Source organism: Thalassophryne amazonica, chromosome 21 (assembly GCF_902500255.1).
Source record: "Thalassophryne amazonica chromosome 21, fThaAma1.1, whole genome shotgun sequence".
Classification (NCBI taxonomy): Eukaryota; Metazoa; Chordata; class Actinopteri; order Batrachoidiformes; family Batrachoididae; genus Thalassophryne; species Thalassophryne amazonica.
The window spans coordinates 14,049,490-14,066,245 of record NC_047123.1 but is presented as its reverse complement, the minus strand read 5'-3'; the positions used below and the strand labels follow the sequence as shown (position 1 = coordinate 14,066,245).

General features: G+C 40.9%; 1 protein-coding gene and 1 long non-coding RNA gene across 6 annotated transcripts in view; one reads left to right on the top strand and one right to left on the bottom strand.

Moving 5' to 3' along the window:
- lama2 (laminin, alpha 2) overlaps nucleotides 1–16,756 on the top strand; it is a 780,279-nt gene that overhangs the window by 234,508 nt on the left and 529,015 nt on the right. For all 5 annotated transcript variants that reach the window (XR_004558560.1, XM_034162644.1, XM_034162643.1 and 2 more), the window contains exons 8-10: nucleotides 4,889–5,006; nucleotides 12,950–13,128; nucleotides 16,336–16,435. Coding sequence is in view for 4 of the 5 variants with exons in the window: in XM_034162644.1 (XP_034018535.1) it covers nucleotides 4,889–5,006; nucleotides 12,950–13,128; nucleotides 16,336–16,435 (397 nt within the window). In the remaining variant the exon portion in view is untranslated. The remainder of the gene's footprint in view (nucleotides 1–4,888; nucleotides 5,007–12,949; nucleotides 13,129–16,335; nucleotides 16,436–16,756) is intronic.
- Nucleotides 1–16,756, bottom strand: part of LOC117503416 — a 559,959-nt gene that overhangs the window by 171,627 nt on the left and 371,576 nt on the right. The gene's annotated exons all lie outside the window — the stretch shown is intronic.

The window sequence follows — 16,756 nt, the reverse complement described above, 5'->3', positions numbered from 1 at the left end:
AAAGTCTGTGCAGTCAATGCAACAGCTTCCACCACTGTTTCTTGCAGCAAGTAAGGCTATCAGTCAGTCCTTTCTAAAAATTATTTGATTCTTGAAGAAATACTATTTCCTGCATTTCTTGTGTTCATGAATTGATGTTTTCCCGTTGATACTGAGTTTTTGCTGAAAGACAGACCTTTGTTGACTGTTTGACAAGTTTTACTGTCAGCAACCTGGAAATGGGGGTGAACTACTTAAAATAACAATGAAACAGTTGATTTAGGTCCCCAAGTGGTTCAGGTGTCTTATTAGTTCAATAATAGCTTTGTTCAATGTAAGCTTGATTATTTTACCTCATCTAGAACCTCAGTGTTTTGAATCTACACAGCTATGAAAGACAAACTTTTTCTGCTTATTGAATATCTGTTAAAATAAGATTAATTGAATATTGTTCAATCAGTTTACCATGCACTGCTGTGCAGTTTCAAATTTTGCATAATTGTGGCCTAGTAGTGTTGCAGCTTAGCTAAAATTTCCATAACAATTGTTCATTTTATGACTAAAGAATGAAATCTGGCACACATATTTGAAATTAACTAATGCTTATTTTCAGATGTGGAGGGATCATGGAGCTGACCTCTAATGACCTGTAGGGGTCAATGAAGAATTACACAGGGGTCAAAATTTTAAAATGTTCCAGTCATATTGAAAGATATATCATTGTAGGTCATTTGAGGTCAGCTCCAGGATGCCTCCACATCTGAAAATAAACATTAGTTAATTTCAAATATGTGTGCCAAAATTTGCTTTAGTCAGCAAAAAGGACAGTCATTTGGTCTATCTGCTGCACTATAGCCATGGCTTGACCTCTGTGTCATAAATGGAAAGTTGTTGAAATGGAATGGAAAAATACAAAAAAAATTGTGAGCAAATATGGAGTTTTTATAATATTCATTCTTAAAATTATGCTCAAAATGCCCCATTTGATGCCTCATTTTCAAAAAATGTTTTCAAGGAAGGGTGAGTGAGGGCATTACCTCCCCAGTGTTGGAGCTCGCAGTCTAACATCTTCAGATTTTTTTTTTTTACCTTGCCCTACTTATATATCTGGAATAAGGGAAAACAGGTCATTTTTACCAAGGCCAAAAAAATATGGCCATTGGGTACTGCGAAGGCCTTGTATCCGTCCGTCCGTCCGTCTGTCTGTCTGTGCTCCAGTCCTATTACTGCCAGGGTCTTCAAATTCACAGGAAACATTCTAAGTTCAAAGATGGCTAACGCTGTTTAAGAGGTCAAGTGGTCACATTCTGTTTCCTATTTTTATGCTATGAATCATGTAAATCCACTTTTTTGGCGGGTGGGAGGTGGGTTGTCATTCTGGGAAGGACAAGGTGACGGCCAATCAGAATAGAGAGACACTGTGACGTCACTGGCTTGTCTCTCTCTGGCTGCTAATCCAATATGACGGAATCCGCTCTGAAACCTCTGCATTTGTGTGTAAATCAAACATGTTTCTCATATATTATCTAAAAGCTAGTGAGAAATAAACACTTCTGTGTGTTGTTGTAACCTGATAACACCTCTGGGTTGATTTACAAGACGTCTCTCAGATGTCAATGTGCACACGCATCAAACGCAGTTAGAGGTAACTTCAAGTCTTTTCAAAAGCTCATGTAAATGCTCACACACCCTCCTGCAGATGCTGTTAAAAGCTACATGCTCATACAGCCGAGGGTATTTTAGCATTGCATTATATTTATTTTTTCTGTTTGCCAGTGAGTTTATTTTTCTACTAACCTATGCTAAATATGAAGAGACAAACCATTTTTTAAAATTTCTGCTCATCCTTTTCTGACACAGCTCATATTTAATCTTTTGTATTTTAAAAGATTTCTGTTGATTCTGATTTTTATTAGCTGTCTCCACCTTGTTTTACCTGAAGTCCTCAGATGCTTTCACAAAAGGGTTTCTATCAAAAGTTACATGGTGGACTGTTGTGTGTTGGGGGGGTGTGGCTGGACATTTTGGTGTTCTTTTCTTTTCTTTGCTCTCCAGGTGGTATGCAAACTGATTTATTGTTTGTGGAGAAGGTGCTGGCAGAAGAGTCCTTCACCCTCATCAACATGATGTGCAGCACCTGTGGATGGTGCTCACGTGCAACCTTAAAGACTTTCAGCTGAAGCAGATAATGAGATGGCGTTCTGCATTTAAGCCATGTGTGATTCAAGCAGAATTGCCGGGAACTCGACCTTGTGATGTTCGTTTGTGAGACGCTGAGGACCGCGCCTGGGTTTGACACATCGTGCCTGTGAAGGAGGAAGGGTGAGGGACACATGCTGTCAGCACACATCAGAGGTGATTGATTATCTGAATAATTGTTAACAGTAACTTGGTATTTTGTTACGCAGTATATTTGAACTTTGATGAGAGTTGTGCAGCTCGCTTCTCACTGCCGTGGCATGCGGACTGATGATCCTCCACCTGTTGTGAGAAGCTGCTCATTTACATAAAGCTTGAATTCGGACCTGAATGTGTTGCTGATAGTGTGTGCCTTTTGAAGGATATTAGTTGTAGCTGCTGACTTACCTCACCTTTTCTATCCTTCGCAGAGTCGGTTTGTCGTGTCCACCTGGGGGGTGTTTGGCGGTGAACGTGGGTCCAGAAGCGCCGGGCTTCGATCCTTTTGGGCGCTGGAGAGCGTGCCGTCCTTCACTCCGCCAGACCGACGCAGTTTTTGTTTGTACACTTTGTTATGCACCAAAGGGGGAAAATAAATTGTTTTGTTATTGGAACCGCTTTCTGGTTGTTTTAGCGCTGGGTTCCGTCAGACGCAGGTCCGCTCCTCAACCCGCGGCGACACATAACAGTGGACAGCTTATGATTGGTTTGTAAAAAAATTTTAGTCAGAAGATTTTTTTTTTTTTTTGCTTTAAACCACTGTTACTGTGAACATGCGAGGTCAAATGTCATTCGGTTTTGAACCATAACATTGTAGCTATTTTTCTTCACCAAGGACTTGACACATTTTGTAGTAGACTTGTGCTTGCATTCAGCTTGTACATCAATCAATCAATCAATCAATCAACTTTTTTCTTGTATAGCGCCAAATCACAACAAACAGTTGCCCCAAGGCGCTCCACATTGCAAGGCAAGGCCATACAATAATTATGAAACACAGTCTACGTCTAAAGCAACATAACCAAGGGATGGTCCAGGGTCACCCGATCCAGCCCTAACTATAAGCCTTAGCGAAAAGGAAAGTTTTAAGCCTAATCTTAAAAGTAGAGAGGGTATCTGTCTCCCTGATCTGAATTGGGAGCTGGTTCCACAGGAGAGGAGCCTGAAAGCTGAAGGCTCTGCCTCCCATTCTACTCTTACAAACCCTAGGAACTACAAGTAAGCCCGCAGTCTGAGAGCGAAGCGCTCTAATGGGGTAATATGGTACTACGAGGTCCCTAAGATAAGATGGGACCTGATTATTCAAAACCTTATAAGTAAGAAGAAGAATTTTAAATTCTATTCTAGCATTAACAGGAAGCCAATGAAGGGAGGCCAACACGGGTGAGATATGCTCTCTCCTGCTAGTCCCCGTCAGTACTCTAGCTGCAGCATTCTGAACCAACTGAAGGCTTTTTAGGGAACTTTTAGGACAACTTGATAATAATGAATTACAATAGTCCAGCCTAGAGGAAATAAATGCATGAATTAGTTTTTCAGCATCACTCTGAGACAAGACCTTTCTGATTTTAGAGATATTGCGTAAATGCAAAAAGGCAGTCCTACATATTTGTTTAATATGCGCTTTGAATGACATATCCTGATCAAAAATAACTCCAAGATTTCTCACAGTATTACTAGAGATCAGGGAAATGCCATCCAGAGTAACGATCTGGTTAGACACCATGCTTCTAAGATTTGTGGGGCCAAGTACAATAACTTCAGTTTTATCTGAGTTTAAAAGCAGGAAATTAGAGGTCATCCATGTCTTTATGTCTGTAAGACAATCCTGCAGTTTAGCTAATTGGTGCGTATCCTCTGGCTTCATGGATAGATAAAGCTGGGTATCATCTGCGTAACAATGAAAATTTAAGCAATACCGTCTAATAATACTGCCCAAGGGAAGCATGTATAAAGTGAATAAAATTGGTCCTAGCACAGAACCTTGTGGAACTCCATAATTAACTTTAGTCTGTGAAGAAGATTCCCCATTTACATGAACAAACTGTAATCTATTAGACAAATATGATTCAAACCACCGCAGCGCAATGCCTTTAATACCTATGACATGCTCTAATCTCTGTAATAAAATTTTATGGTCAACAGTATCAAAAGCAGCACTGAGGTCCAACAGAACAAGCACAGAGATAAGTCCACTGTCCGAAGCCATAAGAAGATCATTTGTAACCTTCACTAATGCTGTTTCTGTACTATGATGAATTCTAAAACCTGACTGAAACTCTTCAAATAGACCATTCCTCTGCAGGTGATCAGTTAGCTGTTTTACAACTACCCTCTCAAGAATCTTTGAGAGAAAAGGAAGGTTGGAGATTGGCCTATAATTAGCTAAGATAGCTGGGTCAAGTGATGGCTTTTTAAGTAATGGTTTAATTACTGCCACCTTAAAGGCCTGTGGTACATAACCAACTAACAAAGATAGATTGATCATATTTAAGATTGAAGCATTAAATAATGGTAGGACTTCCTTGAGCAGCCTGGCAGGAATGGGGTCTAATAAGCATGTTGATGGTTTGGATGAAGTAACTAATGAAAATAACTCAGACAGAACAATCGGAGAGAAAGTGTACATACACACTTCATGTCCTTATCATCGATAAATGTACGAAACTTAGTTATGTGCTGTTGTTGTTCATTTTTCATGTACTTGTGTGTGTTTGTCTTGTGTGTGCAGAAGTTTAGCTGTGAATGTGAACATAACACATGTGGAGAGAGCTGTGATCGCTGTTGTCCTGGTTACCACCAGCAGCTTTGGATGGCAGGAACCTTCCTCACTCGACACGTCTGTGAAAGTAAGAAACAAGTATACTTCCAGTTTACTTTTTATATACTTATCAGTACAATTTTTTGGTAAGGGAAGAAAAAAAAGACAACCTTAAAGAACCCATAAGATGACAACAAAAGTATATTGTGTCAAATTTCCCAAAGGTCACCCAGACATATTCAGTTCTGCCCACATTAAAACTGACATGCATAATTAAAGATAGTAGTCTGCTTTTGGTTTATTGTTGCATGTAAGAGTGGTCAGAATTTGATTTTTTCCAGTTAGAACACAAAATCAACACACAAAGATAAAACCTTGCAAAATTATAAGTAAGAGAAACTGAAAAGGAAATATTAGAGGTACAGTTGGGGTCTAAAGTTTGCATGCACTCATTATGGACATGACATTCTTGTCCATGATGGGCTCCTCCACTAATGGACAGTATGTACTCGTGTTTGTGATGTACCTGTTGTGTGGGCCGCTGAAGAGGAGGTACTGCTGGCCCACCACCACCAGATGGCGCCCTGCTTGAAGTGCGGGCTTCAAGCACGAGAGGGCGTCATAGCAACCGGGAGTGACAGCTGTCACTCGTCATCAGCACCAGCTGTCACTCATCCACATCACCACCACCATAAAGGCCGGACTGCAACTCCACCTCCCCGCCGAGAAATCAGCTACCTTGGAGGTAATTTCTCTGCTAAACTTAACTCTGAATAATAGTCTGATCTCATTTGCAGCCGTTTTCCTGTGACGTATTCCTTATCTGCTGTATTGGCGTTTAGTGTGGACTGCGACTGCTTCGCCTCCCACCCCAACCAGATAAGTGGTTTTCACAGGAGCTGTCCGAGTGTGTTATTGGAGGTGGAGGTTCTCCCTCCTTACAGAACACAGACTGTGGGATTACTGAGTGTGCGTACTCACACTCACCTGTGCTGTTTCTGTTCTCTGCCAGCGGTACTAGGTCTGACAGCTGGAGACGGTGACCACCTGGGGACCCAGGACTTGGCGGCTCCGGTGATCTTCAGATCCGTTGGCGGTGAGGGCCGTGTGGGATCCGGCTCGGTTCTGGACGGGCGTCTCCTGTCCTCAAGGCTGCCCACACGTCACCCAACGTGTAATTGACTATAGTCCCAAACTGATTGTCTGTATTCCGTTGTGCACAATTTACAACATTAAATTGTTACTGTTTGGCTTATCCATTGCCCGTTCTTTTCCGCCCCCTGTTGTGGGTCCGTGTTCCTACACTTTCACAACAGTACCTCCATTTCCAAACACTAATGCATGGTCATATCAGGTCTATTTGTTGTTGGGCTGTTTCACCATGAGTATATACAGGAAGATATTTAAAACTGAAACACTTTCTAAAACAGGAGAAGTAATACTTTGACTGTTGCTGTGCCCCATTTTGTTTTTTGTTTTCATCAAAATTTAACAGCACATTACTCTTTTATGGTTTCCAACTGATTTGACAAGACTAATGGCTGACAAACAAATGCCTGTAACTCAGCAAAACAGCCTCAGAGCTTATTTATCCACTTAAAGCGGCTTCTATTAGTGGCAGCTCCTATCTTCTCTCCTTGCTAAAGTAGTCTCTGCTAGCAGCAACATATCTGTGTGTAACAGTTTAGATCCTCTCGCCGCTAAAGCAGCCTCAGCAAGTGACAGTGTAGAGCTTCTCTCCTTGCTAAGGCCCCAAAGACACAAGAGTAAAATTGATTACCTGTTGGTTTCAGTGGGCATCATCATCACATCCTGAAGAAAAATGATCCCCATAAAGCCTCCTGATTTTGGAAAATGATGTCTGAAAATACTTTAATTCCTTTTTGTGGCTGAAGAAAAGTCCCTCTGTGACACTTTGCGCCACAGTTATTCCGTCAGATGGTTTCTGCACCGGAGGTCGTCCATTAGATTGCTGAGTTGTAGTGCCTGGTGTGGCTGTCCAGGCCGATGCGAGACCGGCTCGGTCTGCTACAGGTGTAATCAGTTGGTTGGGTGTCTGTGGTGCTGTCAGTGGAGCCTCCTCTCCCCCCATGGACTGCTCTTTGCACCAAATCAAAATCAAATCAAATCAACTTTATTTATAAAGCACTTAAAAAAAATATATATATAAAAGGTAACAAATCACAAAGTACAAATAAAAAAAAAAACAAGCCCCACCCCCCCACCCAAAAAAAAGAGCCACACCTCAGTTACCACAGGCATCAGGCGATTCTGTATGTATGCAATGAAATTATCCCATGATATACAAAGAAAAAATACTTTAAAATGTTAAAATTACTCAGGTTTTCCTCCATGTTAAGTGGAGATGCTGCACGACACTGCACATTTGTGGTATGTATTTGTATATGTTACTGGTACATATTTAATTAAAAGTAAAAAAAAAATCTTTTTGTGTAAATATCATTTTACAACGTGGACACCTGTGGCTTATAGACAAGTACGGCCTTTATATGTACATTTTTTTGTTTGTTTTGTTTTTAAAGTTGGTGAGTGCCGCTTATATTCAGGTGCACTCAATAGTCTGGAAATTATGGTAAATTGAGCAGACTGTATGGGTGTGCTCAGTCCATGGTGCATTCTGATATGAACTGAGAAGTTCTGTTAAAAATTAGTTCATCTCGTCGACTAGACTGAACAGACATTTGGTTTCGATTATACATCCCGATCAGACTGGATTCATTCCAGGCAGATTTTCATTTTCCAATGTTAGGCGATTGCTTAACACTGTTTATTCTGATTGTAGTAACACTCCAGGTGGCTCCATCTTATCCCTTGACACACACAAAGCCTTCAACCAGGTTGAGTGGCCTTACATGCTAGAATCATTATGCAGGTTTGGATTTGGTCAGACTTTTATATCCTGGGTGAAACTGATTTATGCAAAACCAGTGTGTTCTGTACTGACAAATGGAGACCGTTTGGTCCCATTTTCTTTGCAGCGCTCAGTACAACAGGGCTGTAAGCTGTCATCGGCTCTCTTTGCGATTGCTCTGGAACTGCTAGTTGAAACAATAACCCAGCCACAAGTGAAGGGACTTCAGATCGGAGACATAGAAACGCGCATCAGCTTGTACGCCGATGACGTAATTCTGTATTTGCGTAATTCTGAGGACTATTCCGGTTGTACTCAATTTAATTACATCTTTTGGTAAAATATCGGGCTACATGATCAATTGGTCCAAAAGTGAGTTTATGCCTCTTTCCAAGGTGTATTCGCCAGGTTTTCTGCAAGGGGTTCCATTCAAAATAATTGACAACTATTTCACTTTCTTAGGCCTGTTTATACCTAAGGACCCAAAGTTGATATTTAAATTAAATTTTATGGAATTTATATCAGCCTTAAAGCAGAATATTGAATGCTGGAAACTTCTACCTCTGTCTATGGTGGGGCGTATAAACTCCATAAAAATGGTCTCTCTTCCTAGATTTTTATATTTATGCCAGAATCTCCCAATCTACCTTACTGCTGCCTTCTTTACAAAGTTAGACTCAATTACCTTATCTTATATGTGGAATGGCAGAAGTGCCAGGATCTCAAAAATACATCTACAGAAACCTAGAACGGAGGGGGGACTGGGCCTCCCGGTGTTTAAATGCTACTACTGGGCTGCTAATGTTAGAGCGTTGATTTTTTGGCGACAGGGCCTGCAAGATACTCAGACCCCAACACCACCAGTGTGGGTTAAAATGGAAGCCAACTGTGTGAACAATTCCTCTCTGGCAGCTATGCTATTTTCAAAGTTTGAGAATTCAGAGTTTCATAAGAGTCTATCTTTTCCCTTAAGGCAGTCAATAAGAATTTTAAACCAAATTAGGAGCTTTTTGTCATTACCAGAAACATCAGTACAGGTTCCTATATGTTTTAATCATGGTTTTATGCCTCCTTGGCATGACAAGTCTTTTTGTGTTTGGAGACAGAGGGGCTTGGTGTCTATCAAAGATTTATACATTGACGGTAAATTTGCATCATTTGATCAATTGAAAGAAAACTATACTTTGTCCAATTCACAATTTTTTCGGTACCTGCAGATCCGGCATTATGCCCAAACAAAATTTGAAAATTTTAAAAATTTCCCAATCGAGCATGATTTTTTTGACATTTTTAATAGCCCTTCTGACTCCAAACACTTGATTACAAAAATTGTGCACCTGCTTGATGACCGCACTGTTGCACTAACTGGAAAAATCAGGGATACCTGGTGTGGTGAACCGGGTATAGAGTTGTCTGATTCCAGGTGGAGCGCATGTCTGTCTAACATTCATACTTGTTCTTTGAACAGCAGGCACCAATTAATCCAGTTCAAAATTGTTCACCGCTTACATTACTCAAAAGCCAAATTGCACAGAATCTATCCCTCGGTTTCTCCAGTGTGTGACAGGTGTAAGGTTTCTGATGGTACACTATCTCACACTTTCTGGTCCTGCTCTTCTCTGACAGTGTTTTGGTCAAAAATATTTGACTGGTTTTCCCGAGCATATAAAACGAACCTGCAACTGGAACCTGGACTGGTTATTTTTGGTTGCACACAGACTCTGAGATCTCTGCCTGCCAATATTCGAAAATCCCTGGATCTTGGATTGGTGGTTGCTAAAAGACTGATACTGAGAGATTGGAAGTCCCCTGTTCCTCCTTCATTTCAGCTTTGGGTCAGTGAAATGATGACCATAATTCAAATGGAGAAACTCCGTCTTCGTTCGATGGACATCTTTTTTAGAATCTGGGGTCCATTTCTGCATCATTTTGACATTGTGATCTGTAATCATTTGTAACTGTCATGCATCTGAGCCTTGTTTGTTTGTTTGTGTGTTTTCTTCTATTATTTGAAAAAATTATAAATAAAATATATATTAAAAAAAAAAAAGAGTTCATCTCACCTCTCCATATATAGCTTGTTCTGCCTAGTGCTTAATTTGTAAAGTGGGAGGTCCCGGAGCACAGAGGATGGGTGGCTCCGGTGCAGAAAAAAAAAAGAAGGGCGGGGGGGGGGGGGGCTTGCGAACAACGCTGTGCGCCACACCGAAAATAAACGGGGCATGTATTGTAGGCCTAATACTCGTAACACTAGTCACATCAAATACGGATAGAGTACAAATTCCTGTTTAATGATGTACAGTGGTCCCTCGAGTTACGTTCTCCGTGTTCACACCGGTCGCGACGTGAGCGACTGCAGCCACAGGTTGCCATGTAATCCCTATGTAAGGACACGTTTTGGCGCCAAACCGCGCAGCGCGACGCGAGTGAAGCGATTTTGAGTGTTTTGCGCGTTTGTGGCGCGATATTGCGTCGCATCACGTCATGTTGCCCTCCTCCCCAAGTTGAAAAATCTGAACTTTTTCATCTCATCGTGCCGTGATGACCAATCAGGGACTGAATATGTAGTGACGTGGAGATGTCTGGAGTTTGACTGAGGATGTGAACATGTCCTGTATCTGGTAGCAGCCTGTGAGCAGTACTTATGTCTCTTTTGTCCTTTATTTCACAATTATGAGTGTGTTTTTGGAGCGAGCAGCAGCCCCACAGCAGCGGGAGCGGAGTTTTTCTTTTTATTTTACGTGCGCGCGCGAGGGAATCATCCATGGAGATTATTTTACTTATTAACTACACATTTATAATAAAGCAAATGGTGACTGGTTTCTAAAGACAATTATGACAGAGTTTTTTGGGGAAAGAGCGAGGAGCAGCCTCACAGCAAGCCGCAGCTCCTGCAGCAAATAATGATACTCTCTGTATTGGGAGCTTTTCACAACAACTCGCTCCGTGTGATCAAGGTCCGTCATGATGACTTGACGCCGAGCGGAATGGAAGCTCCTCCTATTTGATGACGCACCGGGGTGAATTTTCGCAGCGAAAGTCCACCCAAGCAGAGCGACACACGGGGCGAAGGAGGCGCGCCCCTCGCAAATTTGTAGCGTCTGATCGCGCCCGGTGTGAACGCGGCATTAAGTCCGCGAAGTAGCGCTATATTTTACAATTATTATAGATGCTTTAAGGCTGTAAAACCCCTCACTACACACTTTTCTCAAACAAGCATTAACATTTTCTGACTTTTCTCTCTTGTGTAAACACTCTCTTTTTTCTTCTGTGCGAGAAGATTATAAACAGACACACGCAGAACACAATGCGCGGCTCTCCCTTCACTCACTGCCTCCGGGATTACGGATGCGGGACCAGCAAAGAATCCAAGTCCTCTCTCGGTGGCCACGGAGCTCTGCGGCTACGGTCAACATCAGGATCAAAACAGCGAGCGTAGCCTCTGGACCTGTTGCCAGATTTGGTGCAATTCCGCACAGCAGACAGTAGGGCGGCGGTGTGATTGGCAGTGAGAGCAATCGCGGTGATTTTTTTTTTAAATTTTGTTAGTCAAGAGAGGTGGCGGATCACGGATCCAGTATAAATAGCTGGCGGAGCCAATGTCAGAGGTTCCGGAGCGCGCGTCCAAGGTTCCGGAGCGCGCTCCGGCTTGCTCCCCCTCACATTAAGCCCTGGTTCTGCCCAAATAATTTATGCAATAAGGGATTTATTAGTCAGTCATACTGCAGCCAAGATTTACATGGAAGCAGAAAAGGAATTATTTTGCAGCTTTTCTGTGCTTATAAATGAATGATTCACATTCATTCATAAGGTCGCCCTCTGCTACTCCACAGCGAAGTCCCGTGCTCCTGTGTGGTGTTGATCATCCCATTTCCACAAGGTAGATGCTGAACTTAATGAGGCCTGTAGAATCATCACAGACACCTATCAATAGCCTTTACAGATTATCTGGCATGGCACCTCCAGCAATACAAAGGGAAGCACTAGCAAGAGCTGATAAGATGAAACAACAGACAGACTCCAGACACTCCTTGTACCAACACACATGAGTTCCCAGTCACCTCAAATCAAGGAAAGGTTTTGGAACAGTCCAGCCACTCCCAGCAGGGTCCACTGTAAACGCCTACAGGAGAAATAGCTGGAAAGCTCAATGTGAACCAATCACGACAATATAAGACCCCAAAGAAAAACTAATGAAAGGAAAGTTTTTGTTTTTCTTTTAAATGAATGAAATAAATATTGAAAATAAATAAATAAATAAACTAAGCAGGAGGGGGTGGTGCGCACTAAACAGGGCACACATTGGAGTATGAAAAACAGGTCAAAAATATGGTGAGGTGGGGGCTGCAAATGGATAGTAGCTGCAGTTGTGGAGGACCCCAACAAGAGCTGGTCCACATAACAGAACACTGCCCCTAAGCATACATGTCACTGATAACGACCTAAAAAAATGCCACACCATCGGCAAAATCATGGCTCAGTCTGGTCTGATAAGATGTGATGATTAATAAGGTGATAAACCAGACCATTTTTAGCCCAAGTGTTTCTGAATGAATTGAAGACTGTATTGTCCAAGTAAATAATATTAAATTAATTAAATAAAATTTGGTCGGTGCTCTTACATTGTTTGTGCTACCTGACATGCGGCCGTGCTGAGTCAGTTCTGCACTGTGCTATTCCCCTATTTGTCACAGTCCGTCACTGCAGTAGTGCGTGCAGTTTACATGAGAATGTTTAGATTTTTCAACGTAGGGCAGTGCAAAACTGGAGTTGTTAGGGAAAGCTGGTACAAGCAGTTTCTGATTGTGGTTTTTGATGATGTCTGGGTCATGAAACAACAAATATAAGTAACTATTTTGGGAAAGTGAATACAATATACCCTGCAATTCCAAATATGTGATGTCCCATAATTTATAACAAAATACTATGCTTGCATTTATTTAGGTTTTTAATAATTATTTTATTCAATTGGGAGGTATTGGCCTGATTATAAAAGCGGGCTCGGGTTGAATTCCTGATCAGACAGGAAAAGTTTTTAAGGTGCCTTCAAGCAAGGTCCTTAATCGCCACGTTGCCACTGGTGTGTAGTTGAGTGTCTCACAAATATATTACTGTGGCAACATTATTTTTGTGTCAATCCAGTGTATATTTGTTTTCAGAGTGTAACTGCCACAGTAAAGCAGAGGAGTGCTACTTCAATCAGACAGTATCAGACCTGTCACTAAGCCTGGACATCCACGGAAAGTACAGAGGTGGTGGAGTCTGCATCAGCTGCCGTGACAACACAGCTGGCATCAACTGTCAGAGCTGTGTCGCTGAATTCTACAGGCCCGATGGGGTAGGTCATGTGTGCATGTAGCCTTGTATGAGTCTGTCATCTATCCAGAATAATTATGTGCAGCAAAGCCACAAGTGACATGTGGAAAAGGAAGTTTTCATTTTTAAAGACTCCATGACATCTGTCACTTCCTGGAAAACACTGAGCGATTGCTGAAGAAACACACTGAATGTCATGATGATGTAGACAGCTCCAACGCTCAGCTGCCTGTCAGTCCATAACATGCTGTCAGCAGGTTTGCTGGTGGTATTGATTTTTGAAGGCACACCTTCATGAAGGGCAATTTTCTGCAGGGCTGCATTGTTTTTCACAATGTGTACCTAGTAAACTGGGAATTTGAAGCCAAATACAGAAATCTCTCTCTCTCTCTCAGTATCGCCTTTATTGAACAATCGAGGTGTAGAACCTCTATGAACTGTTCGGGTGACCCGTCACAGTGTTTTATTATTATTTAGAGTCCCTTTATACAGCGAGTAATGACAACTGAGAATACACCGCCATTTTAAGGCCATTTGTGAAGTAGTCAGTCCTGTTCGCTTCACCTCCATGAAGAGCTTGCTAGTCCGGTCATTAGCCGGTAAGCTTTCAATCGGTGTGGTTTTTTTGATGCTGTTTAGATATTTATGGAGTATGTTCATGTCCAACTTGGTTTGTCTAATCGTGTTTTTGGCTTTCTGGTTTGTAAGGAATTGGATACGCGTTTCAGACCGATTGTCATGGTAGCTGGTCGGATATGGAAAAATATTGGACCAGAAATCAGCCAGTCAGAGTGCATGTAGCGTCACAGCCACATAATAAACATATTTATAAACTTTTGCACGGGAATACTGAAAATAATCATGATCTCAGAATTACTATTTTCATCTGCATTGTGCACTTAAGCTACTAATAATTTCAGTAATTGCATTTTCACAGTGGGCTATGTGTAATGTTTGCAGTGTAAATGAATAATTAATGAGTTGACAAAGATCTGTCAATTTTGTATGACTGAAAGCAGTAGGACTGGCTGCTCTTTCCAACAGTCACAGGAAGAATTTGGCCTCAAAATGGCTCCCTGAGTCACGTGACCATGTTTTTTTTTTTCACATTGTCATGTTGCAACACTCTATATAAAGGGACTCTATTATTTGTGTTAGTCTGTATTGGAGCATGTCTAATGTGTTTGAACCACTGAAATACTTTAAAACTCTCCATTTGATGAAGTGTTTGAAGTTGATTGGCTGCAAGTGGTGAACCACAGGGTTGTTGTTTTTAATTCAGCCAGCTTCGATTCAAAGCTTTGAATACGCCAGAGGGCTTTGGCTGAAATCTTTACTTCAAATTATGCAACATCCCACCTTGATATCAAATGTTACCAATCTATAACCAGGTGTTGTAGACTAGCATAGTTAGTCCACAGTTGCCTTCTTGTTTTGAATTCAGCCATTGAAACATTTTGAGTTGAAGCTTCAAAGAGCACTTTAAGATTCCAAAGAGTGTTTCATGCTGATCTTTGTTTGGACTGATGTGTGACGATGGCAAAAGTACACAGAAAATTTGTTGAAAGTTGGATTGGAACACAAAAGCTGTGGCATTCGTTGGTATATCAATAATTGTTCCAGCCAAAGTGATGTGGTGCACGTGATTCCCTCTTGTCCAGTAAAATTAGATAAAAAATATGACAAACAATCCCGCTTAGACTGGGACGCAGCTGAGGGAAGGTTTGATGCTCAAATTAAATGTCAGTTACAGGTCAGGAAGTAAGCTTTACTCTCGCAAACCAAAATGAAATGAAAACACAAAAATGAAGCGTTGGAACACATTTAAATGCAACTGTATGTTCAGTTATTTATAATAAAACTGAATGTTTAATATGTTTAATCAATGAACTCAATACTTAATTGAATGAATTATTAACAGAAAACATTGTACACAAATCCACACTATTTTAATGTTGCTGTGGGACCAATGTGAGACAAGACACCCATCAAATTTAATATATTATTGAGGGCATTATCATTACTATCTTTATATAGTATAAAAATCAAACACAATAGATATTTTAGAATTTTTGACATTTATTGTGCCTCTACAGGGCACAACCCTTCAAATAAATCTAAAACTAAATTATGATTGTCACATCTACATTCTTGCCTTTTGTGTCAGTGAGGGGAAAATATTGTCTGTAGTTCTAGTTTAAAAATTCAAATGATGCTTGTGGGTCTGTGTCATCTGTGTGTAAGTGAGTGCACGTGTGTATACGGTCGTAAATAGCTGTTTTACTCCTTTTACTAAAGCTCAATTTGCAACCGTATAACCAGCATGAATGTCTGCAAATCATCAGACACAACAGGGTTATTTCCTAATTACAAATCATTACTTGTAACTCTTTAATTTTTGTGGGCACTATTAAAGCTGATAAAGTAAAATAACCCAGTGTGCATCTGAAAAATACACAACAGATTGACAGCTATATGATCCATAAACATGATGTAACGTCAGGTGCTGACTGTTAGCTGCCTGAAAGTCACTCACCTGCATCCACTTACAGTCCCCTTCATGACACACACATTGAATCCCTGTTGCTTTTTGTCTACAAATGTAATATGGTTCTAATTTGGTTTTCACGTCAAATTCTTGTATTTTGTAATCAACATATGTCCGTCTGCACCTCTTTGTAATGCACAGTGTATTAAAAAAAACGTTGCATACATCTCAATAAGATTGAATAATAATGATTACATACCGTGAAGTGGAATTGCTGATTTCATTCCTGCTGTGTTCGCACACAGATCCATGTACAATTATTATCATTTCTCCTCCAAAGAAAAAATGTGTTTCTCCACCAGAAGCCGGCTCCTGGTATTTTAGCTTAGCTATCACTTTAGCTCAGCTTAGCCAATAGCACAAAAGAGCTGGAAACTGTTCCACTTCACAGCTGTCCTTTTAACAACAGTCACTTGTCGTCACGTTTGTCATGCTTTGTTTTTACGTCATAGTCGAGTCAGTCTGTTCCACGACACCTTTTTCAACCAAAATAGCAGAACTCGGAAGGACCTAGTAAGTTCTGCCCATGTAGGTTGGGTCTGTCATTTTGTGAATGTGGCACTGAAATGGAGCTGATCGTGTAGTTTAGTAGTCTAAGTGGTAAGAAAAGATATGGCCCTTGATCTATTTAAAATGAATGATTTATAAATGTGATTTATCATTTCATTCCCTCTGCTCTAGGTGAGTGCTGAACAGGAGAACCCATGCATCCCTTGTTCATGTGAGCCACACGGTTCTGTCAGTCAGCTGTGTGTTGCGGATCCCATCCAGGCCACAACCAGTATGTAAACACCTGTCCCTTTTCTCATCTGTCTTCCCTAACATAGTCTTTATCTTTCTGATAAACTTTCTTGTCTTGAACGTCAAGGATTTCAGTTAAACATGCAGTAATTTCTTGTGAATGCATCATAGATTTTTTTTTTTATTTTAATTCAGTTTGAAGGGATGATCTGTTGACTAGAACAAGTACAGAGTGTAATTTGTATGTCTTCAGAGCTGCAACAATTTTTCATTTAAGAATCAGTTGCCAAGTATTTTGATAATAGATTGATTGTTTTTGTCATTCAAAAAAATTTACAAAAATTTTCTGATTTCTTCACAA